Source organism: Heterodontus francisci, chromosome 12 (genome assembly GCF_036365525.1).
Source record: "Heterodontus francisci isolate sHetFra1 chromosome 12, sHetFra1.hap1, whole genome shotgun sequence".
Classification (NCBI taxonomy): Eukaryota; Metazoa; Chordata; class Chondrichthyes; order Heterodontiformes; family Heterodontidae; genus Heterodontus; species Heterodontus francisci.
The window spans coordinates 51,567,079-51,594,865 of record NC_090382.1 but is presented as its reverse complement, the minus strand read 5'-3'; the positions used below and the strand labels follow the sequence as shown (position 1 = coordinate 51,594,865).

Genomic DNA, 27,787 nt, shown 5'->3' with positions numbered 1-27,787 from the left:
ACTGGTCTCCTTATTTAAGGAAGAATGTAAATGCGCTGGAGGCAGTACAGAGAAGTTTTATTAGACAAATACCTGGAATGGGTGGGCTGTCTTACGAGGAAAAATTGGATAGGCTAGGCTTGTATCCGTTGGAATTTAGAAGAGTAAGAGGCGACTTGCTTGAAACATACAAGATCCTGAGGGGTCTTGACAGGATGGATGTGGAAAGGATATTTCCCCATGTGGGAGAATCTAGAACTAGGGGTCACTGTTTAAAAATAAGGGGTCAGAGATGAGGAGAATTATTTTCTGAGGGTCGTGAGTCTTTGGAATTCTCTTCCTCAAAAGGCAGTGGAAGCAGAATCTTTGAATATTTTTAAGGCAGAGGTAGATAGATTCTTGATAAGCAAGGGGGTGGAAGGTTATCGGGGGTAGGTGGAAATGTGGAGTAATCAGTTCAGTCATGAACTTACTGAATGGCGGAGTAGGCTCGAAGGGCCGAGTGGCCTACTCCTGCTCCTAATTCGTATGTTCATATTAGACTTCTTTCTAAACTTACTTCTTTTGAAAATATTTACATAAAGGTATAATAGTGTTCAAGTTGTGCTTTGAATCAAATCTTTACAGAGACTATTTACAGGAATCTTTAAACAGAAATTAGAGGGTTCAGTTGTTTTATACATTACATACTATCTCCATTACAGTACACATTTCTTAGCCTGTTTGATTAATTTGGCTCCCATGTTATGTTTTATGCATTTAGATGGCTTACACTGCTGTGATATGTTTCTAGAGAATGAGGTACAATGTTGTAATTATCGCATCAAATTTACTAAACTGCCAAAAAAACAGCTGAATTTCACCTGTGGAGATGGGTTGACATTAAAAGAAGTTAGCCTCATTTTTTAAGTTGCACCCAAGAGCAGACCAAAGTAGATGGCACATAATGATACCAATAAAAATTAATTACAGTACAAAAATGATCTAATGAGCTTGTTGCCAGGATGCACAGCCAGTTTATCGTCACTGCACAAAATGAACATCCCATTTTTCCCTGAAACAGCAAGAGGAAAATGTACCAGAGTTTTGCAGCAACTGCAACCTCGCCTGGACAAATGAGCATGTTATAATGTATTTAAGTCTCAGCTCCTGGATACTACCCAAAACCACAATCAAACAACCAGGAGATTAATGAAAGGTCATCAACCTGAAAAATTAACTCTGATTCTCTCTCTACAGATGCTGCCAGACCAACTGAATATTTCCAGCATTTACTATTTTTATTTCAGATTACAGTTTGCTATCAACAGAAAAACTGAGAAGTGTACCTGCAAAGACATAACAAATGCTAACTTGGTTACCTGTAGCTGCTGGAGTTCCTGGATATTATTGTCACATGTATGTTGCATGTCTCTCATTTGGGTTTCATGCTTTATTTGCTGATTTTGCTTTTCCATCTTTTGCCTTTTCTCTTCTTGCTGTCCAAACTATTTTTGCAAGTAACAGCATGCCATTAGTTAATGAGAAGGAAGTTACATGAATATAATCCACAATATAATCATTTTGAGTCACTTGAGCACCTAAAAGTGCAACGTCTAGAGAATGGAAGTAGATGTGGATTATCTAGTTTTGTTGGGGCACCTTTACACTTCGAACAAAATTCTCCACATACCACAGGCCCTGATGGGTTTCATATACTATATATATTGGAATTTTAAAATAATCAAATTACGATGGTGTGTGGAGAATATAGAAGTTTGAGCAATTGCCCTTCTTGACCCATGACAATATATCAAATTGCAAGCTGAGTAATGAGTAGCCTGGAATCTATTACCTTTGTAAAAAAAAAGTGGTAAAAATGCAAAAACCCATTTTCACCAAACTTGGATTTGCATTCAACAGATCAAATATAAAATTCATCTAAAAATTCCAGAGTGGGGGAAAAAACATTCCCAGCCTGATAAATTTTCAGTTGCTCAGAGACAGCCAGCATGGATTTGTCATACATGCAAAGGTTATGGGCCCTGGTAACATTCCAGCAACAGTACTGAAAACATGTGATTCAGAACTAGCCACACCCCTAGCCCTAGCCAAGCTGTTCCAGTACAGCTACAACACTGGCATCCACCTGGTAATGTGGAAAATTGCCCAGTTACGTCCTGTGCAGAGAAAGCAGGAAAAGCCCGAGCCGGCCAACTGCTGTCCTATCAGTCAACTCCCAATCATCAGCGAAGTGATGGAAGGGGTCGTCAACAGTGCTATCAAGCATAATTTGCTCAGCAATAAGCTGCTCACTGACGCTCAGTTTAGGTTCCGCCAGGGCCACTCAGCTCCTGACCTCATTACAGCCTTGGTCCAAACATGGACAATATGTAGCAGCGATAATATGATTGAAATTTACATTCGGTTTGAGGGAAAGAGTGGATCTAAGATTAGTATTTTAAACTTAAATAAGGGCAATTATGAGGGCATGAAAGCAGAGCTAGCTAAAGTGAACTTGCAAATCAGGTTAAGGGATAGGTCAATAGAGATGCAGTGGCAGACATTTAAGGGAATATTTCAGAATACACAGAATAGATACATTTCAATGAAAAAGAAAAATTCCAAGGGTGGGACCCACCATTCGTGGTAACTAAGACAGTCAAAGATAGTATCAAACTTAAAGAAAAAGCCTATAATTGTGCAAAGATGGGAGGCAGGTCAGAAGATTGGACAGAATATAAAAAGCAAAGAATTACTAAAATATTGATAAGGAAGGTAAAATTGGAGTACGAGAGAAAGCTAGCTAGAAATATAATGACAGATAGTAAGAGTTTCTATAAATATTTGAAAAAGAAAAGAATTAACAAAGTGAGCGTTGGTCCGATAGAAAGTGAGTCTGGGGAATTAATAATGGATAATAAGGAGATGGCAGATGAATTGAACAGATATTTTGCATCTGTCTTCACTATTGAGGATACAAGGAACTTCCCAGTATTAGCTGCAAGTTAAAAAATGGAAGGGAGGGAGGAACTCAAGAAAATTACAATCACCAGGGAAGTAGTACTGAACTGTAGTGGGGAATGGTGCAAGACGATGTTTACTGTAACAATAGCAGTAGTGTTGCTATGAGACCGGATGCCCATCCTGCATTTCAACTAAGACAAACTCAGTCACAATAAGGGATCGATTTGTAGGCTTCGTGAAGGATGATAATGCAAATAAAGATATTCAGAGATCATTCAAAACTGGAATGTTGATGGGGACAGCAAACATTCGCCATTGTGTGACAATGACTTGGGCCATCAAGTTGTCTGCAAAAACAATGTAATATCCACTGTAATCTGATTACTATAAACTAATCAAAAAGGGACAACGTGCAGAAGGTGTCATACCTGACCAAAGGGTTAAGGTAGTCTATAACCTAATATGGAAGGAATGAATCCTCGGAGGGGGCCATAAATAGCAGGTGCTGGGACAACTTGGAGCACACTGATTTTTTCAAGAAGAAACCAACATACAGTCAACGGAACATCTCAAGAAAGATGACAACACCACAGCAGCTCAGAAGGCAAGAACCGAGGACACCATATATCCTGCTGTATAACGGCTGCCGTTAGTAAAGTATTGTTTGTATATTCTTGCTGTACTTAATAAAATCCATCTTGATTAAGAAACCAGTTTGTATCTTGTGGGTCAACATCCCACCTAAACACAAAAAAATGTTACAAGAATGCCCTTGACATCAAGGCAGCATTTGACCGGGTTTGACATCAAGGAGCCCTAGCAAACCTGGAGTCAATGGAAATCAGGAGGAAAATCTCCACTGGTTGGAGTCATACCCAGCACAAAGGAAGATGGCTGTGGTTGTTGGAAGTCAATCATCTCAGTCCCAGCACATTACTGCAGGAGTTCCTCAGGGTAGTGTCTTAGGCCCCAACCACCGTCAGCTGCTTAATCAATGACCTTCCCTCCATCATAAGATCAGAAGTGGGGATGCTCGCTGATGATTGCACAATGTTCAGTACCATTCGCAACTCCTCAAAATACTGAAGCAGTCTGTGTAGAAATGCAGCAAGACCGGGACAATATCCAGGCTTGGGCTGATAAGTGACAAGTAACATTTGCACCACACAAGTGCCAGGCAATGATGATCTCCAACAAGAGAGAATCTAAGCATCTCCCCATGGCATTCAATGACATTACCATTGCTAAATCCCCACTATCAACATCCTAGGGGCTACCATTGACCAGAAACTGAACTGGAGTAGTTATATAAATACAGTGGCTACAAGAGCAGGTCAGAGGCTAGGAATCCTGCAGTGAGTAACTCACCTCCTGACTCCCCAAAACCTGTACACCTGCAAGTCAGAAGTGTGATGGAATACTCTCCACTTGCCTGGATGGGTGCAGCTCCAGCAATACTCAAGAAGCTTGACATCATCCAGAACAAAGCAGCCCACTTGATTGGCACACCATCCACAAACATTCACATCCTCCACCACCAACGCACAGTGGCAGCAGTGTGTACCATCTACAAGATGCACTGCAGCAACACACCAAGGCTTCTTAGACAGCACCTTCAAAACCCCCCACAATCTCTACCAACTAGAAGGACAAGGGCAGCAGATGCATGGGAACACCACCATCTGCAAATTCCCCTCCAAGTCACACACCATCCTGACTTGGAACTATATTGCTGTTCCTGCACTGTCGCTGCGTCAAAATCCCAGAACTCCCTTCCTAACAGCACTGTGGGTACACCTATTCCACAGGGACTGCAGCGGTACAAGGCGGCAGCTCACCACCAAGGGCAATTAGGGATGTGCAATAATTTTTTTTTTTTTTCTACTCAGTCCATGGTCTTGCTGCATTTCTACACAGACTGCTTCAGTATTTGAGCAGTTGCAAATGGTGCTGAACATTGTGCAATCATCAGCAAACATCCCCACTTCTGACCTTATGATTGAAGGAAGGTCATTGATGAAGCAGCTGAAGATGGTTGGGCCTAGGATACTACCCTGAGGAACTCCTGCAGTGATGTCCTGGAGCTCAGATGATTGACCCCCAACAACCATCTTCCTTTGTGCTAGGTATGACTCCAACCAGCAGAGAGTTTTTCCCCCCCAATTCCATTTACTCCAGTTTGGCTAGGGCTCCTGGACGCCATACTCCGTCAAATGCTGCCTTGATGTCAAGGACAGTCACTCTCACCTCACCTCTTGAGTTCAGCTCTTTTGTCCATGTTTGAAGCAAGGCTGTAATGAACTCAGGAGCTGAGTGGCCCTGGCGGAACTCAAACTGAGCATCACTGAGCAGGTTATTGCTAAGCAAGTGCTGCTTGATGGCACTGTTGATGATACCTTCCATCATTCTACTGATGATTTGGAGAGTAGATTGATGGGGCAGTAATTGGCTGGGTTGGACTTGTTCTGCTTTTTTGTGTACAGGACATGCCAGTGCAGTTTTCCACATTGCCGGGTAGATGCCAGTGTTGTAGCTAGACTGGAACAGCTTGGCTAGGGGTGCGGCAAGTTCTGGAGCACAGGTTTTCAGTACTATTGCCGGAATATTGTCAGGACCCATAGCATTTGCAGTATCCAGTGCCTTCAGTCGTTTCTTGATATCACGCGGAGTGAATTGAATTGGCTGAAGTTTGGCATCTGTAATGCTGGGGACTTCAGGAGGGGGCTGAGATGGATCATCAACTCAGCATTTCTGGCTGAAGATTGTTGCAAATACATCTGCCTAATCTTTCGCACTGATGTGCTGGGCTCCCCCATCATTGAGGAGGGGGATATTTGTGGAGCCAGTTAGTTGTTTAATTGTCCAGCACCATTCACGGCTGGATGCAGCAGGACTGCAAAGCTTAGATCTGATCCACTGGTTATAGGATCGCTTAGCTGTCTATTGCATGCTGCTTATGCAGTTTGGCATGCAAGTAGTCCTGGGTTGTAGCTTCACCAGGTTGACACCTCATTTTGAGGTATGCCTGGTGCTGCTCCTGGCATGCCCTCCTGCACTCTTCATTGAACCAGGGTTGGTCTCCTGGCTTGATGGCAATGGTAGAGTGGGGGATATGCCGGGCCATGAGGTTACAGATTGCAGTGGAGTACAATTCTGCTGTTGCTGATGGCCCACAGCGCCTCATGGATCGCCAGTTTTGCATTGCTAGATCTGTTCAAAATCTATCCCATTTAGCACGGTGATAGTGCCACACAACACGATGGATGGTATCCTCAATGTGAAAGCGGGACTTCGTCTCCACAAGGACTGTGCGGTGGTCACTCCTACCAATACAGTCATGGACAGAAGCATCTACGACAGGCAGATTGGTGAGGACAAGGTCAAGTATGTTTTTCCCTCGCGTTGGTTTCCCCTCCACCTACTGCAGACCCAGACTAGCAGTTATGTCCTTTAGAATTCGGCCAGCTCGGTCAGTAGTGGTGCTACCGAGCCACTCTTGGTGATGGACATTGAAGTCCCCCACCCAGAGTACATTTTGTGCCCTTGCCACCCTCAGTGCTTCCTCCAAGTGGTGTTCAACATGGAGGAATACTGACTCATCAGCTGAGGGAGGGCAGTAGGTGGTAATCAGTAGGAGGTTACCTTTCTCATGTTTGACCTGATGCCATGAGACTTCATGGGGTCCAGAATCAATGTTGAGGACTCCCAAGGCAACTCCCTCCCAACCGTAGACCACTGTCCCGCCACCTCTGGTGGGTCTGTCCTGCTGGTGGGACAGGACATACCCAGGGATAGTGATTGCAGTGTCTGGGACATTGTCTGTCAGGTATGATTCCGTGAGTATGACTGTGTCAGGCTGTTGCTTGACTAGTCTGTGGGACAGCTCTCCCAACTTTGGCACAAGCCCCCAGATGTTAGTAAGGAGGACTTTGCACGGTCGACAGGGCTGGGTTTGATGTTGTCGTTTCCGGTTCCTAGGTCGATGTCAGGTGGTCCGTCCAGTTTCATTCCTTTTTATTGACTTTGTAGCAGCTAGGTACAACTGAGTGGCTTGCTGGGCCATTTCAGAGGGCATGTAAGAGTTAATCACATTGCTGTGGGTCTGGAGTCACATGTAGGCAAGACCAGGTAAGGACAGCAGATTTCCTTCCCTAAAGGACATTAGTGAACCAGATGGGTTTTTACAACAATCGACATCGGTTGCATGGCCATCATTAGACTAGCTTTTAATTCCAGATTTTATTAATTAAATTCAAATTCCACCTTCTGCTTTGGTGGGATTCGAACCCATGTCTCCAGATCAATACTCTGGGTCACTAGTCCAGTGATAATACCACTAAGCCACCGCCTCCCCCTGCGCCACCGCCAGCGATGCCCACATTCCATGAACAAATAAAAAACAATTCCTTGGAATTTAGAAGGTTAAGGGGTGATTGGACAGAAGTTTTCCCAAGTATTAAGGGGAACAGATACAATTGATTGGGAAAAACTATTTCCATTGGTTGGAGTGTCTAGGACTAGGGGACAAAGACTAAAAATGAAAGCCAGACCTTTCAGGAGTGAAACAGGAAAAACTGCTACATGCAAAGGGTGGCAGAAGTTAGGAACTCTCTTCCACTAACAGCAACTGATGCTAGAACAATTGTTAATTTTACAATGGAGATGGATCAATTTCTGTGAACCAAAAGTTTAAAGGGATATTCTGCAAAGGCGGGTATATGGAGTTAGGTCACAGATAAGCCATGATCTCATTGAATAGCGCAGAACAGGCTCGAGGGGCTAACTGGCCCATTCCAGTTCCTATATTATTCAGATTATGTTCAGCCTTTAAAAGGCTAACCATAACATAAAAGAATATTGCTTGGTATCAAACTTGGCTCAGTAGTATTATTCTTGCTTCAGAGTCAGAAGGTCTTGGGATCAAGACCCACTCCAGAGACTCGAACACATTATCTAGGCTGACACTTCAGTATAGTACTGAGGTAGTATTACAGCTGTCTTTTGGATAAATGTTAAATTGAAGAATCATCTGATCACTCAGATGGATAAAGATTTCATGAAATTGTTTGAAGAACAGCAGGTGAGTCCACTCGGTCTGCTGACTGACATTTATCCCTCAACTAACACAAAAGGGATTATTTGGTCATTTATCTCATCGCTGTTTTTGGGACCTTGTCTTACACAATGGCCAGAAATTTACAGAACTCCTAACTTCAGGGGTCGTGGCGGGGAGACCGGAAAATGCCTCCAGGAGAGGCCCGCCACGGACCTTGACGCCAGGAAGGCCCGACCCCATATTGTCAGCGGCAGCGAGGCCTTGTGGCGGCCCACCTGCCACTCAATGACAGGAGCCAAATTTAAGTATGTTAATTAATATAAATAAATGAATTGATTACCGTCGTGCTCCTGCCGTGTGTCCTGGAGTGATATTGGTACCAGTGGCCGGCACTCCCGTGGCTTTGGATCATGGGGATCCGAGGTGGAAAACTGGTGGAGAGAGGTGCAGCAGGTATGTTTTTCAGTGCCGGGGTGGGGGACAGGGGGAGGAAATGGCATCAGTCATATCATTTGTATTGGGGATGGTGGGAAAGGGTAAAGTTTAATGTTTATGAACTTTGGGCTGGGGGGGGTGGGTGGGGAGGAGAAGAGAGGTTGTCAGATGCACAAGCCAAGTACTTTGGGTGGGGGGAGGAAAGAGGGAAAGAAATTAAATCTATGGCTGTTGGCGGGGGTGGTGAGAAATGTCAATTAATTTATGTTTTTAAATCCATTCTCCTTTAAACACTTAAATTGACACGTAGGGCGCGAAGCCCTTTAAAAATGGCATCAGCACCTGTGCAAAGGCAGCTGACGCCATTGCTGGGGATGGACTGCCTGCCCGCTCCACGTCATCGGGGTGGAGAGGGGGACAGTCCGCTCTGGCCATTTAAATAAGCCATGTTTAATATCGTGGGGGGACCGCAAAAATCTGGTCTGACCGCAAACTGTGGTCCGCCCAGGGGGACCGCCATTGTTTACGTCCGCCACCAATTTCAGCTGCAGGAATGTAAAATGCAGCCCAATATGTCTGCCACATTTTTCTAAATAACAGCGAACTGCATCGCAAAAGTACTTCGCTGACTGAAGTGCTTCATGATTTCTTTTGTATATAAAATTATGTAAATGCAATTTCTTTCAAGATTAAAAAAAAAAAATTGCAACCATTCCCAAATGCAAATAATTGAGAGAAGTGTAGCAGATTACTTCTTTTGTTGAACAAAAATTTTATAAAATGGGCTGGATTTTATTTTCTGGTGGAAAAAGTGACGGCCCACATGTGCAGGGTAGGTGCTATCCACCCCAATCATGTGGTGGGGCGGCCTCGGTGATGCCATCAACGGCGTCAACTGCCTCTGCGCAGGCACTGGCGCTATTTCTAAAAAGCTGCCAGGTCTGTGTTGACAGATGAAAGTTGACCACCCCACCTCCCCGACCACTGTAACAAAAATTAAAGTTTGACCCGCCCTCCCCAACTACACCGGAAAAGCCTCGATTACCCCTTTTCCATCGCAGCACAGATTTGACCCCTTTCACCCACCCCCAACAGACCTAGGTGCAGACTTCAAATCTTCCCCCACCCACATCACTGACCACGCAGAGTTGATCCCTTCACTCCCCCCGCCCCACTTCACTACAAATGCAGAGCTCCCCCATTCCCCACCTCAGTGGCGCCAGCTTTCCTCGCAGGAAAAAGTGAAGGCGCAGGAGTGCCACACGTCGCTCAGAAGATCCAGAACCGCTGGTAAGATCACTCTGGCTTCCATTTAAATAGATAATTTTAATATTGATACCAGAGACCTGCTGCGGAGTGGCGGATATGGCGCCACGGAGCTTGCCCGCCATTCCTGCCGTCAGATTCTGTGGGGGCCACTGCTGCTCCGATCTTCCGGCCCCTCCCATCACGGAGCCCGTCGCCAGGAGCCCAACAAAATCCAGCCCGATGTGTGCAACACATACCATGCAGAGTTTGTTGGTAATGTTCATAATACAAGGAGTATTAATTAGGCAAATAAAATATTTTCCCTCAGACCTCATTAACTGGGCACGTGTAAGTTGGGCAAGTCCCAAATTTGAATGTTATAGTATTGATGCAAGTGGTAGCACCAGAATTAGATGCCACTGGAAAACACAGAAATGATGATTTCAATACCATGGATCCCATTTTCCTCACAAACTTGAATTTTCAATGGCTAAGTGAAGGAATCATTTTGACAATAGCTTTTCAGTCTGAACTGCAGACCATCAAGAGTGAAAGATAAACTGAGGAATGATAAATTAGAATTAAAAATATTCCTTAAAATTCCCTCCAATTTAATGCAATCAAAAATGACCAGCAAGTTCACAGAGCAAACTAATTGCATGCACGTTGGAATGGGGGGGCTTGATGAATTTTAAAATGGGTGAGTGCATAGGATTGGGTACAGGTGGGGGGTAAAATTGGGAAAAATTCCGAGTGCGTTACCAAGCTAGCACCAACCCACCAATTTCCAAAGTTTTAGAGATGGAACAAGGGGTGGGCAGCTAACCTGGTTCCAGTTGACATTTTAAATATTTCAATGAAAATGGCAGCCTCTGATTTACAGGTTTTACAGTGAACGGCTGGGTTTCCCAGGGCCTGGAAGCTGAAGTGAGGCGAGGGCAACTATGGGGAGAGGGCAATCGTCTTCAAAACGCTGCTTGTAGGCCAGGTGGAACAGGACTGCTCCTCCTGGGCCCCCAAGCTCCCCCATATCAAAAGGTCTCCAGGGTCAGGGAATAGACCTACCTGGTCCCATGGCCTCCTCAGGACGTTCCCCATCTGACTGGAAGCCAAGCCCGTCAATGATGACGACGTCCTGACGGGGAAATTGTCAGGGCCAAAAGTCACGCGCTGTGGAGTTAAAATGTCTCCCATCTGAAACTCCATTTCCTCCCCCTAAATTCTAAACTTGAAAGGAATAAATCTGTTTTGCATATTTTTGAAGCTTTGGTTTTCTTTTGGCTTTTGTGTATTTATAATGGTAGCCTGGTGGGAATCAGAAAATAGCATTTACTGAAATTATGGAAATTGGGTCACACAAACTACCTGCTTGATTTTCTCTCTGTCTTCTGTGTGACTCCCTGAAGAGTTAATGCGCAGACTCTTCTTGTACATCACCATTCTAGTCTTCCCTTCGCTTCTTTGGATTTTGGGAAGTCTGTTCTTTTCCTGTTGCTGTCTGATCTTTAGCTGCTCAATCATTCGCTGATTATAACGCTGCATCTGTTCCAACTCCTTTGGGGGTTAACCATGCAAAGTAAATAAAGAGAGATAGTACATATGTGAAATGCAATATCGCCAAACTCCACTGCATAGAGCTGAACATACCATTGATCACATAACTACAGATGAATGAGATTACCTCACAACAACCATGAATTGGCTTTCCTGTCCTGTGTAACTTATTGCATATTTTCCATTTTCTTCTCCAGGTGCTATACCCATCCTACGGCACTACTCATTAACAGCTTTCCAGTATTTCATCCAAGTGGTCCCACTTCACACAGATCCATGATAAATTATTCAACCCATAGGAGCATCACGGCCAAGATCAGTCATGTCCTCACTGGATGCCCAAATGTGTACCTTCTAGAAAGGGTCTACAGCTAGCTAAATTGAGCTGGATAATTCTTTTCTCTTCAGACCCTAGGCCATTCGGAACTTCATGACATCTCCTTACACAGCATAAACGAAGACGTTTCTCGGTCTATAGGGCTCATTTATCCACACATCCAAACTGCACTCCAGCAAGTTAGCCAGAAAGCAGTGATGACGAAGGTTGTGGTTATGATTCTGGTCACTTGCCCATCCTCTAAGCCAGAGACTGGGGCAGATAAATTCATAGATGGGTGCAACCATTGCTCCAGTCATTTACTCAAGTAAAAGCTATCAGATGATATACATTTGTAGAACACGTGCCAATTTATGTATTGAAAGTCCATGTTTGATTTAAATTGTATACCTTGTCCTTATATAATATAAAATCCTATGTAATAACAATAAGACCAATTTATTCATTTCTAACAGGGACAATGTACAATTTTGTAAAGGCAATTAAGTATTACTAAATAGTTAAAGAAAGTCCTCATTTAGCATTACGTAAAGATTATATCTACTGAAAATGGATTGATGAACACAACACTTAACACTGCAAAAGGGTAATTTGTCAAAATAAGATAAAGCAATTCAAAAATATAACGATTAAGCCAATAGTTGTTCTCCCAAGTAATAGAGATGGTACCTCGTAAGGCCACTTTGAACACTTAATTTCTTTTAACCTGCAGAAAGTGTTTTCTCACAGCACCTGGCAATACTTTTTACAAATTTCTGCTTTTGACTATTGTGGGAAATAATTTGAGATATACAGAAACATTGACATTTTATGATTAGAGATCTCAGAACCAAATAATCTGGTTAGAACTCCTACTTTCATGCAAAAAAGTCTGCCGTAATTCACAGGTTAATTAGACTGTAAATGTCCATTTCTACATGGTACATAGACACGGGAGCAATGGGAACTAAAAATGCTAATTTGAGTTGGCAGGATTTAAAATGCATATTCTTTTCAGGAGCTGACTACAGCAATTTTTCTAGTGCGTTTAGTTCAGAACAAGGAAATGAGTCAGCTTCCACTGATCTAGTCCGCCAAACAATTTTAAATTCTAAACAATGAACTGCCCAAACTGGAATGCATTCCTCAGTTACCAGCTTTTCTCCTGTTAAAAATACTGCAATTAACTTGCTTGAGAATAATTGTCAAACCCCTTCAGAAACAGTTTTTTAAAAAAAAAACATTTAGCATTATTGTTGATATTCAAAAAAGATGTAAAAGATACAAAACTCGGCCAAAACTAGCACATTAGCGAATTTCATGGATCACTGAGAATAAAACTGTCCCATCTTTGCAGACAAACAAAAAATATACAGTCCTTAAGGGTCATACTGATATTTCTGCTTTCCTACATTGAGCCAGTTTTTTTTTTACCTTCTCATGTTTCTTAAGCAACTGATGCCTTTGCAGAAAGTATTGATCCTTCAACTGCTGCTTGAGGAACTGATGTTTCTCCTGCAGATGGTGCTCTTCCAGCTCCCAGATAGCAGCCTCCCTATCTGCAAGAAAAAAAGAGCAGGTTCAGAAAGTCTTACAGCTATACAAGCTGAACTGAATGAGGTCAACCTGATAGCAAACATTTTCGATCATACTGATATCAGTAACCCATTATATACTAGTTCTAATGTAATTAAGATGGTACAAAAACATTTATGTTGGTCTATTCACCCCTTTGCCATTTTCTACCCCTCCTCTCCACCACCCCCCAGCCCACTTGAAAGCATTGACTCAGTTGCGCAGGCAGTGGGGGTCTTCCACCTTGCTTAACTGGCCTTTATTCATGTGACTGCATGGATGAGTGCACTTTTTAAAATTTGCCTTGAGATGTGAAAGCACAGGCAAGGCAGCATTTCTTGCTCATCCCTAGTTGGTCTGGCTTGCTTATCCATTTTAGAGGGTATTATTAAACCCCTAAGCCTTGATTTTAAGCTGTGGGTGGAAAAGGAGGCAGGGGAGAGCCGAGCATGTGACTACTGAGGCAAACTTGCCCAGACGTGCCAGAGTGATACTTGGGTCATTTTAACTCCTTGTGAACACAGTGCAGACCTGACTTCCAGAGAGGAATGTCACATGAGAGGGGTGAGCACGAAAGGAGGCTGCCTCCACGGACACAGGAATGTGCCCCATCAGTTAGATGAGTGGCAGGGTGTGGGGGGCACGATGCTACCAGATTCAGAAAGGGAGAAAGCTCGATGTTGTATTGTGGGGCCCAAAGTATTCCTGCTCCTCTTGGCTCACAAAGAAACAATCAAAATATAATTTTCTGGCCTTACCTCAAGCCTCATCAGGCCAGCCTCCCCCAGGTGTATTGGCATTTGCACAAATCATGCAGACCAAGGTTAAAGTAAAGCTGGAGTCTGAGTGACATCATCAATACCTGGTTTGTGAATGTTTTTGAAGCCCTCGCCTGGCTGGGTTAATTATAATAACCCCGCTGCCCAAAATTCACCCATTAAACTGGGACATGGTGTGAGTGCAGCATGAACAAATTGAGTACTACGCCACCCTGCACATTCCATTCTTGTCAGGCACAGGGGATTAAAACTGGGCTTATTACGTGGAACTGGAGCTATTTGTAGGCCTGACTGATGAGCAGGTTCTATTCCTTGAAGTTTTTAAGAATAATGCAGCAGTTTTCTTAGTAATTTTTCTGATAACTCAGGTTTCTTGAATTCAACTGCACAAACTGTTGTGGAATACAAACTCAGAACCTCTTGTTATTTGTCCAGTACCATAAGTGGTGGTAATCTATTTAACAGCAGGTGGCATTGCAGCCAAAGACTAAATGGCACATATCAAGGTCTGGGGATTGAACTGGAGAAGTTGCTGATCTGTACAGCTCAGTCACTCATTTGGTAACCTCATTAAAAATAACAACTCCACTGCACCAGTGATTCAATGTAAAGCCCTGTGGACTCAGGGGATTTTTAAACAGTCCAGCAATTCTAACTTTTATATATATATATTTTACTCAATGTGCTAATTTGAAATATTTGTTGGGGTGCATAGTAAATCTGAAGTCATTCATTCTATAACTATATTTCAAGCTAAAAAAAATAAATAATTTTTGCTGTTACAATACTATATGACAAAACATGACTCCAAGAAAGCCTCGTACCTCTCATTAGCTGCTGCTTCTTTGCAAGACACACCCTTTCCTGGTCAGAAATTTCCTTCTTATTCTGTGCAATTATTTTTTTCAGTGCCATATCCAGTTCTTGGTGCTGTTTTGATTGAAACTCCTGCCCCTAGACAGTTGCACAAATGTTTTAGTGGATTTAAATAAGAGTTTCAGGCCACCACCTTAATGAGCCACTGGTAACTTCATTAAGATACCTCGATCTCACCGCATTGGTTTTTAAGCCAATTATTTTGCAGAGTAATGGATAATACACCACTTGAAATTCCTAACAAATAGTTTTAATTCTTCTACTCAAAGAAAAAGGATGTTACCATTCCATTCAACGCAATATCTTTACAATGACTTATCAACATTATATTGCAGCTGCTAACAAAATGACTTGAACAGTCACTTTGAATGAGCACAACAGATATTTAAGGTCATAAAGAGGTTTCAAGAAAAAAAAGAGGGCATCAGTTTCCCCCAAGACCCAAGGCGTTGTTTCAAAATCATTCAAGAACTGTGGGAATTATTCAAAAAAATGAATTTTTGCCCATTAAATTAAATCCAAGCAAACAATTTAAAACGTTGCAATATTAGTATTGCATTAGTTAAGCAAGAAAATCATAAGATGTTTTGCTTCTTGAATTTTATGTAAAACAATATTTTGACTGAAATGTTCAGATATAAATATTAGACAGTAGAGGGGAAAACAGAATTGGGCCCCAGCAAGAGTTTGAAAGTTGAATGTGCATCCCCAAGCCATAAAACATAAAGACTTCATTACAGCAATAATCACTAAATAAAACTCAATATTCAAGAGAAAACAAATTCATTGAATGTTGAAGAATGCATACAACTGCTGCTGATGTATGACGGCAGGAATGTAGCTAGTGAATATAAATTTATTTATAGCAAGGGTTACTGTGACCTTGGCATGTCAAAAATGAAGTTCGGGTCATAACTGGAAAATGATTGAGCATGATTTAAATCTTTAAAATAATGTGAAGTACTGTCAACTCTGGAGAAATTCTGGGCAAGTGAGTTTAAGAATGGAATTGAAGAGTAAGGTTGAGGAAATCGATCAAATTCTACAATGAACATGATTATTCACGCACAGATGGCATTTATCAAAAGTGACCGCTCAAAGTATTTCTGTTCATTAAACCTCGGAGTTTAAAGAGTCTAATATTTTCCCAAGTTTAGTTCCCTCTATCAAGATGTTGAGTGGACTGGACTGAGTCCATAAGAGGACAAATGGGACATGGTCTGCTGAGCAAACGGGTTTGATGAGCCAAATGGACAGCTCTCATTCAATATGATTTAAAGACACTAGGGGCTGGATTTTACAGGCTCCCCCCTTAAGGTGAGGTCGGAGGCAAGGGGGCCCATAGAATTGCGACGGGAGGTGGAGGGCCTGTTGCTGCCCCATTGGCAAATAGTTTTGTCGGGGTATGATGGACTGACGATGGCCTTCCTACCCAGAGGCCAACTGCAGCCCCTAAATTGCCTGTTAAGGGCCTCTTCTCACCACCGCTGGGATTCAACCAGTGGCAGGGGCTGCCTCCGCCACGTCGGGAGGGCGCCTTGCAAAATGAGGCACCCTGTCTGCGGGCTTTGGGGAGGGGTCTCTTCATCGTGGGCAACCCGTGTCCCATGGAGGACACCCGCTGGCAAAACCTCCACCTCCCTGGATCTCCCTCCCCCTGGACTTCATAGCCACCACACACCCCCACCCCTTGCTAGGGCCTTCCAGACCTGCCTCCGCGACACCGCTTCACTTACCGGAGGGGCTGGATTTTAATGAGCCCATGGCATCGGGATCCGTGGCGGGGGTGGGGTCCTGAAAATGGCCTGCCATGGACCTAGGTGCCGGCAGGGCCTGGCCTAATCCTCCTGGCCTCAGCGAGGCATTGTGGTGGCCTCCCTGCCGCTGAGCAACGCGATCACAATTTGAATATTTAGATCAATTAAAATAATTAATTTAAATAAACTTGCATCACCTCCTGACGTCCCACTGCGATTTTCAGCCCGGTGGCCAGCATTTCTGTGCCTTCGGATCCCCGTCCGGGGAAATGAGGCGCAACATTGGTGGGCAGGGAGGAGGAATTAACTTTTATTAGTGTAGGAGGCGGGGGTCAAATTAACGTCATGGACGTAGGGGATGGCGGAAAGGATGGTAGTTTAAAGTTTATGCAGCTTGGGGTTTGGGGGGGGGGGGGGGGGGGGGGAAAAGGTGGTCAGATGGTAAAGGTATGTGTTTTTGGGTGAGAAAGGGCAGATAATTAATCTAATTGTGATTGGGTGGGGGGCAGGGGTGGGAGAGGGGCAAACAATGTTTTTACTTAATTTAATTCATTCTATCTTTAAATATCTAGGTTTCCTGGTAGGGCTGACAGCCCCTTAAAAATGACGCCATTGCCGGGGACGGACAGCCCGCCCCCAGCTATTTAAATGAGCCGCCGCGCTTGAAATTGCAGCGGCTTTTTGGCGTGCGGTCCGCATGGACGAGCTGCCATTTTGAAGCTCACCACCACTAATCCAGCCCAATGTCTGGGTCTCCAGCGCTGGGCCCAGGTCCAAGGCCTCTGCAGTACCGGCAGTGGCCACCACTCCCAATGGCACTGCCCATACTGCTGAGCTGTCAGCTCTTGGAGGCAGTAACCCATTTTTAAAAGGGATGGGATTCCCAGCGCCGGACACTTAGGCAGAAAAACGATGTAGGATTTCTCCGGGTTGGTGGGGCTGGGGGCAAATAAAGGCAGAGTTGGAGTTCCTCCTGCCTTTTTGGCCTGGCATTGGGAGCCCCACCTCCTCCACAAAATCCAGCCCTAAATTTGCAAATAGATCATATGCCTGCCAAAACATTTCCACACTGAAGCAAAGCTTCAGTGGGGTTATAATTACATGTTAATTCATTGCATAAAGTCTATCTCCCATTTACTATTACTGTGAATGAAAGTTTCATATGATAAATGGCTCAGATCTTTCTGGATTGCATTTACCCAGAAAAAATGCCAAAATTTACCCTGGTTTCTGTAACAATTTTTCCTGATAAGAATTTATGTCCAACTTTCCTGTGGAGCTTATTTGCCTATGTCTGAATGTAAAAACTGGCATAAAAGGAGTACAAATTCAGCAATATCATCTTGCTGCCTAAACTTTATATTCTAGATGGCAGGACAGTGGCTTAAATTAGTGGTTGCATAGGCCATTTTTAATAGTTATTCAAAACTTTGCCACTTTATTAATTCTCAATAAGTGCAACTAATTCAGGAATCCCAAATGTGAATTTTTAGAAAACCTGATTTAAGTGATAGCTACAACTAGATTATAGGTTTCATACAACCTTTATAATTGTATGACTGAATTGGTCCAGTATTTATAGACCATTACAGCGCAGTACAGGCCCTTCGGCCCTCGATGTTGCGCCGACCTGTGAAACCATCATCCATATGTCTATCCAATGACCACTTAAATGCCCTTAAAGTTGGCGAGTCTACTACTGTAAATTTATCATTTGGATAAACACTGCAATTTCTATTTAGCGGTTAAACTTATTTACATATTTAGAAATAAAACTGGCACTTTTGATCAGTAATTATAAAAGTGTCTCCCTCCCCTTAAAAATGCATCAAATCTGAGAAATGCAGTTAATTTTCCAGTTATGCTGATATAAGGTGACTTGGGCCCTGATGCACCTACATTTTGATGGGTAAATCTGCACCAGCGCATTACCTGCGTAAAGGCAGTTAAATTGTGAGCTAGTTTTTCGCATGGTAAGGTGGGGGTGAGGGAAGCTGTATAAATGATTGGCAGAAAGTTTCAGCAGATGCTCCTTGGAAGGAGCACAAACGATCCAGGAAATATGTGGTGAGTGACAATTTGGTGTTAAACCAAAGATTAGTTACTCGTTCCTTGATAAAAAGCAGCACAATTCCGCTTTCATGTTGCAGATATGCTGATAACTTCCAGGCTAATATTCTAAACAATGTGGCAGAGAAAACGGTCTTCTTGCTTACCTATAACTCTCTGGTGCTAATTTTTGGTTAATCTTGACATTTATACAAAGGCATTAACAATTGGCACTTTCAAAACAATTTGTTCCTGAAGGAATCTGATGGGGTATTCAGCTAAGGTGGCAAAACACACTTTTCAGAAAGGAAATAAGCACATCGTTGAGAAAAACAGAGATCAGTAAATTTATTAGCCATTTAGTTTTTACGGTTAAACGGAAATCCTAGCAGAAATAAACTTTGTGCTCCTAAGTTCAAAGTTGTAGCTCATTTTGAAAAGAAAATTGGTTAAAAATACAACAGAAGCACAGAAATATATGAAAACTTCAGTTATTTTATCAGCACCTTCACCCAAGAATGTTTGTCAAAAAGGTACGATCACGGAGGTCGAGCTCCAATTAGCACAACAAAGATAAAAAGAGCAGTGTCCACCCGTGTGTCAGGCATCTAAGATTAAATGCATAATAAGGGTGCATCCATATTACACAGGCATCATGAACCATAAACACGATCAGAAACGGAGGTAGAAAAAGTTTTGAATAGTAATGGAAATGTTGAAAGCCTGATCAAGATCTTACAATAAAAACTGGAAAGGTAGAGGCAGTGAGATTTGACTGCATAAACTGTGTGGACCATGAAGCTGGGTTTCAAGCAGGTGACGATACATGTAAGAAAATACATTGCAACTACCAAAAGCAGATTATCCCAAGACAACAGATTTAAGATGAACTATGTTCCTTGAAAGCAAAGCGGCTCATACGTTAAATCAGCTGGAAACTGCTGGAGCAACCTGCTGGGAGAAATATCTTATTTCAGCTTTAAGATAATATGTTTAGGTAGTTGGGATAACTTTCAAAGTATAATGGATGAAGTTTTTTTTTTTAAAAAAAAGGGAAAAATCTTAAATGAGTATCGAAACAAAACAATATTGTTATAGGAACAGAGGAGGAGTAGGCCATTCAGCCCATTGAGCCTGTTCCACCATTCAATTCGATCATGGCTGATCATCTAGCTCAATGCCACTTTCCCACGCTATTCCCATATCCCTGGATGTCATCAGTATCCAGACAGCTATTGATTTCTGTCTTGAACATGCTCAATGATTGAACTTCCACAGTCCTCTGGGGTAGAGAATTTCAAAGATTCACCACTCTGAGTGAAGGAATTACTCCTTAACTCAGTCTTAAAATAGCCTACCCCTTATCCTGAGACTATGTCCCCTGGTTCTGGACTCACCAGCCAGGAGAAACATCCTATCTATATCCACCCTGTAAGAATTTTGTAAGTTTCAATGAGATCACCGCTCATTCGTCAAACGCTAGCGAATACAGGCCCACTTTCCTCCAACTCTCCTCATAATACAATCCTGCCATCCATGGGATTAGTCTGATGAACCTCCGTTGCACTCCCTCTACGGCAAGTATATCCTTCCTTAGATGAGAAAACAAAAGCTGTACACAATACTCCAGATGCAGCCTAACCAAGGCTCTACACAATTGCAGCAAGGCATCTTTATTCCTGAACTCAAATCCTCTTGCAATAAAGCCAACATACCATTTACCTTCCTAATTGCTTGCTGCACCTGCATGCTAGTTTTTAGTGACTCATGAACAAGGACACCCAGTTCGCTTTGGGCATCAACACTTCCCAAGCTCTCACCACTTAAGAAATACTCTTTTTCTACCAAAGTAGATAACTTGACACTTATTCACAATATACACATTGTATTCTATCTGCTCTTGAGATGTGGACAATACTGTTCAGTTACTTTCTTGCTTCATAGTCATTATTTTTACAACTTGCTACTTCAGAAGGTGTTAATGAGTCAACCACATGTGGGACTGGTGTTGTTCGTACACCACACTGGATTGCGACGACAGGCCCCCTTCCTGAAGCCCATATATGATCAGATTTCTTGAAGGTAACTTCACAACTTACCAGTTGGAACTGAACATGTGCTCCGGAGTTGCTATTTCACAATATTACCAAGTGAAAACACCCTTTAAAAAGGAACAGGTTAAAGCTCTTCCTCAGCATCAGAGTATGTAAAAGGTTGGCATTTACTTAGTGGAAAAGTGGAAACTCTTTCCAATAATCAAAAATTTAATTAAAAATTACTGAAAAGATCAGATTTATGTCCCTAATTTACTTATGTTAATACCAACATATACAACTTATGCATCCTAATCAGGGCAGAAATCTTTACCACATGTTCAAGGCATGGCATTGAAACAGAATGTGTTTCAGCTAGACCTGGCACATAATAACCAATCTTACCCTGCCTCCCACACTTTCACAATCAAAAATGTGATTTTCACTGCCTTCAGAATATTATGGGCTGAATTTTACTAAGATGGCAGCCCGCACGCGCAACTTTTACTCCGCAGAGCTGGGATATTAGAAGCGGCGGCTTATTTAGATGGACAGGGTGGACCGGACCACACCACCACCTACCCCCCCGCGGCCTGATGGCGTGGAGGGTGCGGGCACTCTGACCCCGGCAATGGCGTCAGTATGCAGGCGCCAGCACCATTTTTAAAGGGCTTCAAGCTCTTGCATTGCATTTGAATTTTTAAGTTATATACATGATAAAATTAAAGTAAAAAATTTAATAAAAGAATCAGGGCCCTCCCCAATGACTAAATAATTTATTAATTGCCCTCTCCTCCCTAAAAAAATAACTTACCTTGTGATCCTGACCTTGCACCCCACCCCCCAAAGTTTATTAACTTTTACCTTCAACCCCTTCCCATCATCCCCTCCACCAATCGCAATAGTTTTCCCTGCTCCCCCTCCCAACCAGTATGCTTCGGAGAACCGAAGATGTGGGAATCCCAGCAACCTACCTGAATATCGCAGCAGGATGGACAACGGGAGCAGGTAGGTCATTAATTTAAATAGTTAGAGCCTGCTCCAGTCGCCGAGTGGCGGGGAGCCACCGAGCGAGGCCTTCCCACTGTTGAGAGCCATGGTGCGCCTCCCCCAGAGGCATTTTCTGGGCCCCCCATCACACCACCCCCCCACCAACATCAGGGGTCCAGTAAAATTCAGCCCTAGGTTTCAAAATCTTTTCAGACCATCTATACGCTCTGTGAAAAATGCTTAAATGTACAAAAGTTTTCTTGCTGGTTTCATTAAATGATTCTTTAAAAACTCTAGTTCAGCCTGGATGTTTCTCATAATAAAGGCTACATGAAATTAAATGGATGGGCAATGGGTTATACATATAAAGGTGCATCATTTTTATACATACCTCCAAACTCAAGGTTGTCCATTGTAGAAATGTATCTGCAATACATCAGTTCCCCAAATGCAATTAAACATTCAAGTGCACACAGATACATGATCCCCAATACTGATTTCTTACAGGACAGTTTGTCCTAAACCAATTGGGTTATTAGTTGCAAAGTTGGCATGGCATTTTAATACTCTAAAGAACCCCGCCCGCAGATGCCACCATTGTTGTGAACCCAACAATACATATATACCACAGGAAAAGCAGGAGCAAGGTGGCTATGGACAGCAGGATTCAAACTTAGGTCTTCGAGCCAAGAATCCAAAATTCCAGTGTTATCATTAGTGGCTGCTTCTAATTCATTTAATTGCACTGAGTCCAGGTCTTCCACGCGACTAAAGTAAAAGACAGATTTCATAAGATATTTCACTGGACCAAGAACTGAATCCCGAATTCAAGCCCAACCAAACTTCAGCAGCGAAAGCTGGGTTAGAACCGAACTCAACCAATAAACAGGTAGTTCTGGTTTCTTTACAAAAAACTAGAGTATTTGAAACATCAAGGGAGATCAATTTTTCAAGACTGCAATAACAAGACTTTTTGGGGGGGTCAAGAAGGATTAAGTTAGGAAAGAATATCCAGGTCTGTAGTGTGGGGTTAGATTTGGTGCAGAATTAGTTACCAACAAATGGTGTAAAGGAAATGAAAAGTTTTAAGCGGAGGATGGGACAAAGAGATAAAAAGAGTCCAATGGGTTTTGGCCAGTTCAACTCAAGAATTGCTGGAAACAGCTTACTTATTCAATTTTAGGCCCATTCTAATTCATTGTTGCTATTTACTGCTGCTACCTGTGTCTGTTTCTTCTGTGCAAATTCTCCCATTTTTTGTTTCATGCTGTCTCTGCGTTGGTTTCTGGGAAGTTTTTCAACCTCACTCTTTACCTAATGTACAACAAAAAAGTACATATTTTAACAGTTAATCTAATAATCTGCATCAAATGCAGAGATTTCAGGATCAAGAAGAGGAGTGCTCAAGCTATGCATGAAGCAGAAGTGTACTTATTTTATGCTATTTAGTCATGGCTAAGTAAAATAAACTGCAAAATTAATTTTGATTTTCAATTGCTTTATAGATGTTCTATTGTACAGAATCAGTTCACAATCAACACCCGAATTTGCACTGCCTAGATGGAATTGCACTCTCGCAGCCAAGATAAGTTTAGTATGGACTTCCTGAGCCCACAAGACCACTGAAGATTTTCTAAACCTCGTCTGACCACCACCACCCCCCCCCCCCTCAGTAGATTCATACTCCACATGCTGCAAAGTTGGGACGGTGAAAGGTGCCCACCCCCAGAAGCAATCACACGTCTGTGTTCCTGAGTCAGATCCAACCTATATTTGTAGTGATGCACAAGTGGCAGTAAAATGGAACCCATGGTAACCTACATAAAGATACAGTACAAGTGTTTTTTTTGTAGGGATGTGGGTCATGTCGAGAAGCCATGCTTCAAAAAGATACTTGGAATGCTCCTACAATTGAAGCATTTCACCACCCCATGGTTCTCTTACAAAATATATTCCCCAATTGACAGTTTTTTTCAATGTACGTTCAGCTGCAATTCATTTTAAAAATGCTTCATAACAATTTTCAGCCAACTAAAGAAAATGTTCTGAATGCTATCAAAGGTCGAATAAAGTTCCTGATAATCATCTTTTAAAAAAATTGTTTCATTGATACTTGAGCCATCATATGGATATTTTTTACAAAAAAAAAATCAGAAACCTAGATGAAGAGCCAAAGCCCATAGTGCATCATAGTTGGAGAGAGTTGAAGAGAAATCTAGTAGTAATTAGGCAATGCCAATGTCGAAGCTGTCAGAAGAACAGATGAAGGGAGGCAAGGAATTCCACAGTTTCAAAGTTGTTGGAAAGATGAAGCAGGAGATGGTGTGACAAGTCTCAACTTCCAACATTAAGGATGCAGGGACGAGGAAGAGTGTAGAGGACAGCATATTTGTAGCTTAAGAGGAATAAGTGAAAAAGTCACATGTAGGAAAAAGAGAGAGAGAGAGAGAGAGAGAGAGAGAGAGATAGAGATTGATTCTAGGCAAGAAATGAATCAGCAATCACAGAACAAACTTGTATCCTGTCCTGAAGAAAAAAAAAGGTTAAAAGAGCCCATTCAGGTGTGAGAACCACCTCTGCTACAATTATTTCTTTACTTACGAGTGGTCAATATGCAGACTTCGCCATCATATATAGCATTGGCATATTTAGGGAAATGTTTGATGCATACGAGAAGGGAATAGAGGAATACAGGCCAGGGTGAAGAGCTAATTACAGTGGGAGTAGGCTCGTGTGCAGCATAAATAATTGCATAAAACAATTGGCCCAAATGGCTTGTTTCTGTGCTGTATATTCCATATATTTTTATTCATGGCTGTAGTATTAAAGATAGGTAGAAGTAGAATATTGCTAATATGTGCGCATGACTTGGAAAAAAGTTGGAATCTGAATAATTGGATGAGTTATTTTTCTCACTTTGCATCCAAAGAGCTTCCCACCTTTCTACCATACCCAAGCCCGAGTTCTCAGCAGACAATATTAAATTCAGTCTCAGGCAGTATACTTTTGCATGATGTAAGGATGACTGGACACGAGAAATCAGGAGTGAATGGTTCTACAGGACTGTATTATCGGTGCTCTCTTTTTTTCCCCCGCAAGAATCCCCAAGAATCTTGCATCCTTTCAGGGGAACCATTCTTGGAGATGAAACCTTTGCGAACACAGAATCAAGTATAGTTACAATAACCACATTATTAAGGGGATGACAATAATTAATTTGCATATCTGCTGAATAATTTCTCAATTAAACAAGATCTAAATAGCTACTGGCATAATGCACTTGCAGGAGGGTGTTGCAGTTACTACCCTCACACTGATGTCCCACAACCTACATAGAAGTCATGCTATAACAAGTCGAGGTCAGGTACTCTCAAGGAATGATGGAAAATCATAGGAGTATCCCTCCCCCCTGGCTGCTCCTACACTAAAATAGCCCAGTTACAGTGAGGCACTGCCAGAGGCACAGGGCAAATAGTTGGTCTACTCTTATGTCTTTGGTGCAGGGCACCCAGCAAAGAGAAAAATCCAAGAATTGTGAACAGATTACAAAAATACTAACTGTAGTCTCTAAACGACTAAACTGTATATGTGATTCCAATCACCATGTAAAAAAGTTACAGTATTTTTCAGGTACAAAGATCAGGACCATATATTACATTAAAATCTTTCGACAGGAAACCTCACATCCTGTGCACGTTAACATTTTATTTGTTTTAACTGAATGGAGGTTAGAACACAATGAAATCAGAAAAGTATCAGAAACAAAGTAACCCAAGCAGGACAAGTTATCTAGCAAAGAATAGTTTCAGTACACTGTTAATCAGATTTTCAAACCATACACAAGAATTTAAACCCAAAGTCCAATGCTCATGGGTTATGCACTCTTCCTGCACTTGAGCTTTAAGTAACTTGCAGGCCTTGTTTATCATGGACAGATTAGAGGTCCTATTGTCCTATTCTAAATAATTGCTATCAATAGTCATCTCAGACATACACGTTGAAAATGCAGCTCATTTTGATCGCATTTCAAGCTTTCACAACATTTCCATGCACATTTAATGGAAGCTTTCAACTTGACAATATACTTTTATTGTACTTTATTAATCTTTACCTCTTTCTTCTGAGCTTTCAACTGATCAATGAATTTGGTATATTCCCTTTCTTGCTCAGCTTTGATTCGTTTGGCCTCATCACGTAGACGGTTTGTATGTTCCTGTTCCATTTTCTCAATCAGCTGCTTCTGCTGTCTTTCCAGATTCTCCAACTCTGTATCAAAGAACTTCTTCTTTGCCTGTGGACACAAGCAGTCCACTGTTCACAGTGCATTCATTAGAAATTGTCATGCTCATGAAACGGACAGTTATGAACTAAAGTGAACTGGAGCAATTATGAACTGTAAAAATGAACTGATGAACTAAAGTCCAAAAAAATGGACATACTTTTGCTGCAGACAAGATGGAGTAAGAGGTCAGGTGACCTCTCCTGTACTGCAAGTATACATAGGGACTGTTGGAGACTAAACCCATCATCACATCTGGACCAGCTGTGGGGAAGGGACATTAAAATGCTAAACAGCCCATCTCCAAGAAATGGGTTGACAAAGGCCTTCACAATCAGGGAGACTCCGGATCCAAAGCCAAGACAATAGATAAAACATAACACCACTTTATCAGGTTAAGCCACATTCAAAACCCCATTGATAGCAATGGCCCCACGTTCAAAGACACTACATGAACACACCGGGGTAGAGTATCTATGGTCATCTCACTGAAACCAAACACGATAAGGTTTTTTTCTTCAAAATAAAACTTCTCTGATAAGAAAGCCAGCCAGTCAGGAAGCAGAAGATCCATTCCAGCCGAGAAGACGACCCTACTTACAACATCTTTAAACAACAGAGATAGAGACACTGCAAGGCGACCTTGAAAACTCCCCACCTGAGAAATCATCACAGGCTTCTCGCCACTGACTTTGACATCTTAACCAAAGGAGTCTGCAATACTTCAGTGAACTAAGAAAAGGAACAGCAGGCCTGCACCGCTGTTAAAGAATCCTCCCAGAAAAATCGAGAAGGTTTCAAAGTGAACTCTTTTTACAACAATCAGACTTAAATGCACACTATCCTCTAATCTCTATCTCTTCTTGAGTGTGCAAGTGTGAGTGGGTGAGGTTGTGGATATTTTCCGGTATTGTTTAAATAATTTTTTTTTAAATCTTATGAGAAAATCTGTTGTTTATTTGACCTCTTGAGCCCTATGGGACTAAAACGGAATTTTCTTTTTTAAAAACATTGTCTACGGTCAGTTGAGGGGTGAAAAGTGGAAGTCATCCACACCATCTCCCCTCTGTCCACAACAAAATGGACTACTGAAAAAACATAGCTAACTCTCAAAAGAAACAGAAGTTTATAACCAAATATCCATTTCCCAAATCATTTCTGAAGAAGTTTTCATAAAGAATATACTAGAAAGAGCTATACAGTGGAACTAAACCTCAACTATTTCTCCTAAAATGCCCTCAGTTCAGGAAACTGAGTTTAAAAACAGTATGCTGCGACAAGACTGGCATCCTAAGCATCTTTGCCACTTTTCATAGAGATTTGCCGAAAAGTGTGATGTTCTGTCACAAAATTTCAACTGCTAGCAGTACACACCTCCCCCCACCCTCCCAACTCATACTGAAAAGTATCTGAGGGTGCTGTAAGCTGAAGTGTGGGCTTCCATATTTGCACACTCAACCCTTGGACAGATCATGAAAATGATTACCCTAATCAGGTGGTTAGCATCTCTCATGGGCAGTTGGCTTTATCCACAAAAACAATTATCCAAGAGTACCACAATTTTGAGCCTCATCATAAAAATGACAAATACAAAGTGCTTAAAAAGAAAATGAGACAGTTCAACAAATCATACATTCATCTCCTGCTCAAAACGGCGAAGCATTTGTTCTAACTGCTGTTGAGATTTGAAATTGAGTTGAGTTTGAGCCCGATGTTCCTCCTTCTGAAGTAACCGTAACTCCCGCAGCTCCTGCCGCCTGTTAATTTAAAAAAAAATCAACGATCATGCAAAGCTTTCAAGTGATGTACTGCAGATCGGGCAATTTCCACATAAGCCTCATTTTTCCAAATTTCACAGCTCTCCTTTGCCACAAAAATGAAAACCACAGCTAATTTTAAAAAAAACACAAAAATA

The 27,787-nt window shown here is 42.2% G+C and overlaps 1 protein-coding gene across 2 annotated transcripts in view; it reads right to left on the bottom strand.

The window, feature by feature from the left end:
• Window positions 1-27,787, bottom strand: part of stk10 (serine/threonine kinase 10) — a 112,589-nt gene that overhangs the window by 4,494 nt on the left and 80,308 nt on the right. The window contains exons 11-17 of one of the 2 annotated variants that reach the window (XM_068043407.1): window positions 27,506-27,629; window positions 25,705-25,884; window positions 22,815-22,907; window positions 14,713-14,842; window positions 12,969-13,093; window positions 11,030-11,218; window positions 1,341-1,466 (exon numbers count right to left, since the gene is read on the bottom strand). In XM_068043407.1, the coding sequence (XP_067899508.1) occupies window positions 1,341-1,466; window positions 11,030-11,218; window positions 12,969-13,093; window positions 14,713-14,842; window positions 22,815-22,907; window positions 25,705-25,884; window positions 27,506-27,629 (967 nt within the window). The remainder of the gene's footprint in view (window positions 1-1,340; window positions 1,467-11,029; window positions 11,219-12,968; window positions 13,094-14,712; window positions 14,843-22,814; window positions 22,908-25,704; window positions 25,885-27,505; window positions 27,630-27,787) is intronic. The other variant, XM_068043408.1, reaches the window with a different exon arrangement.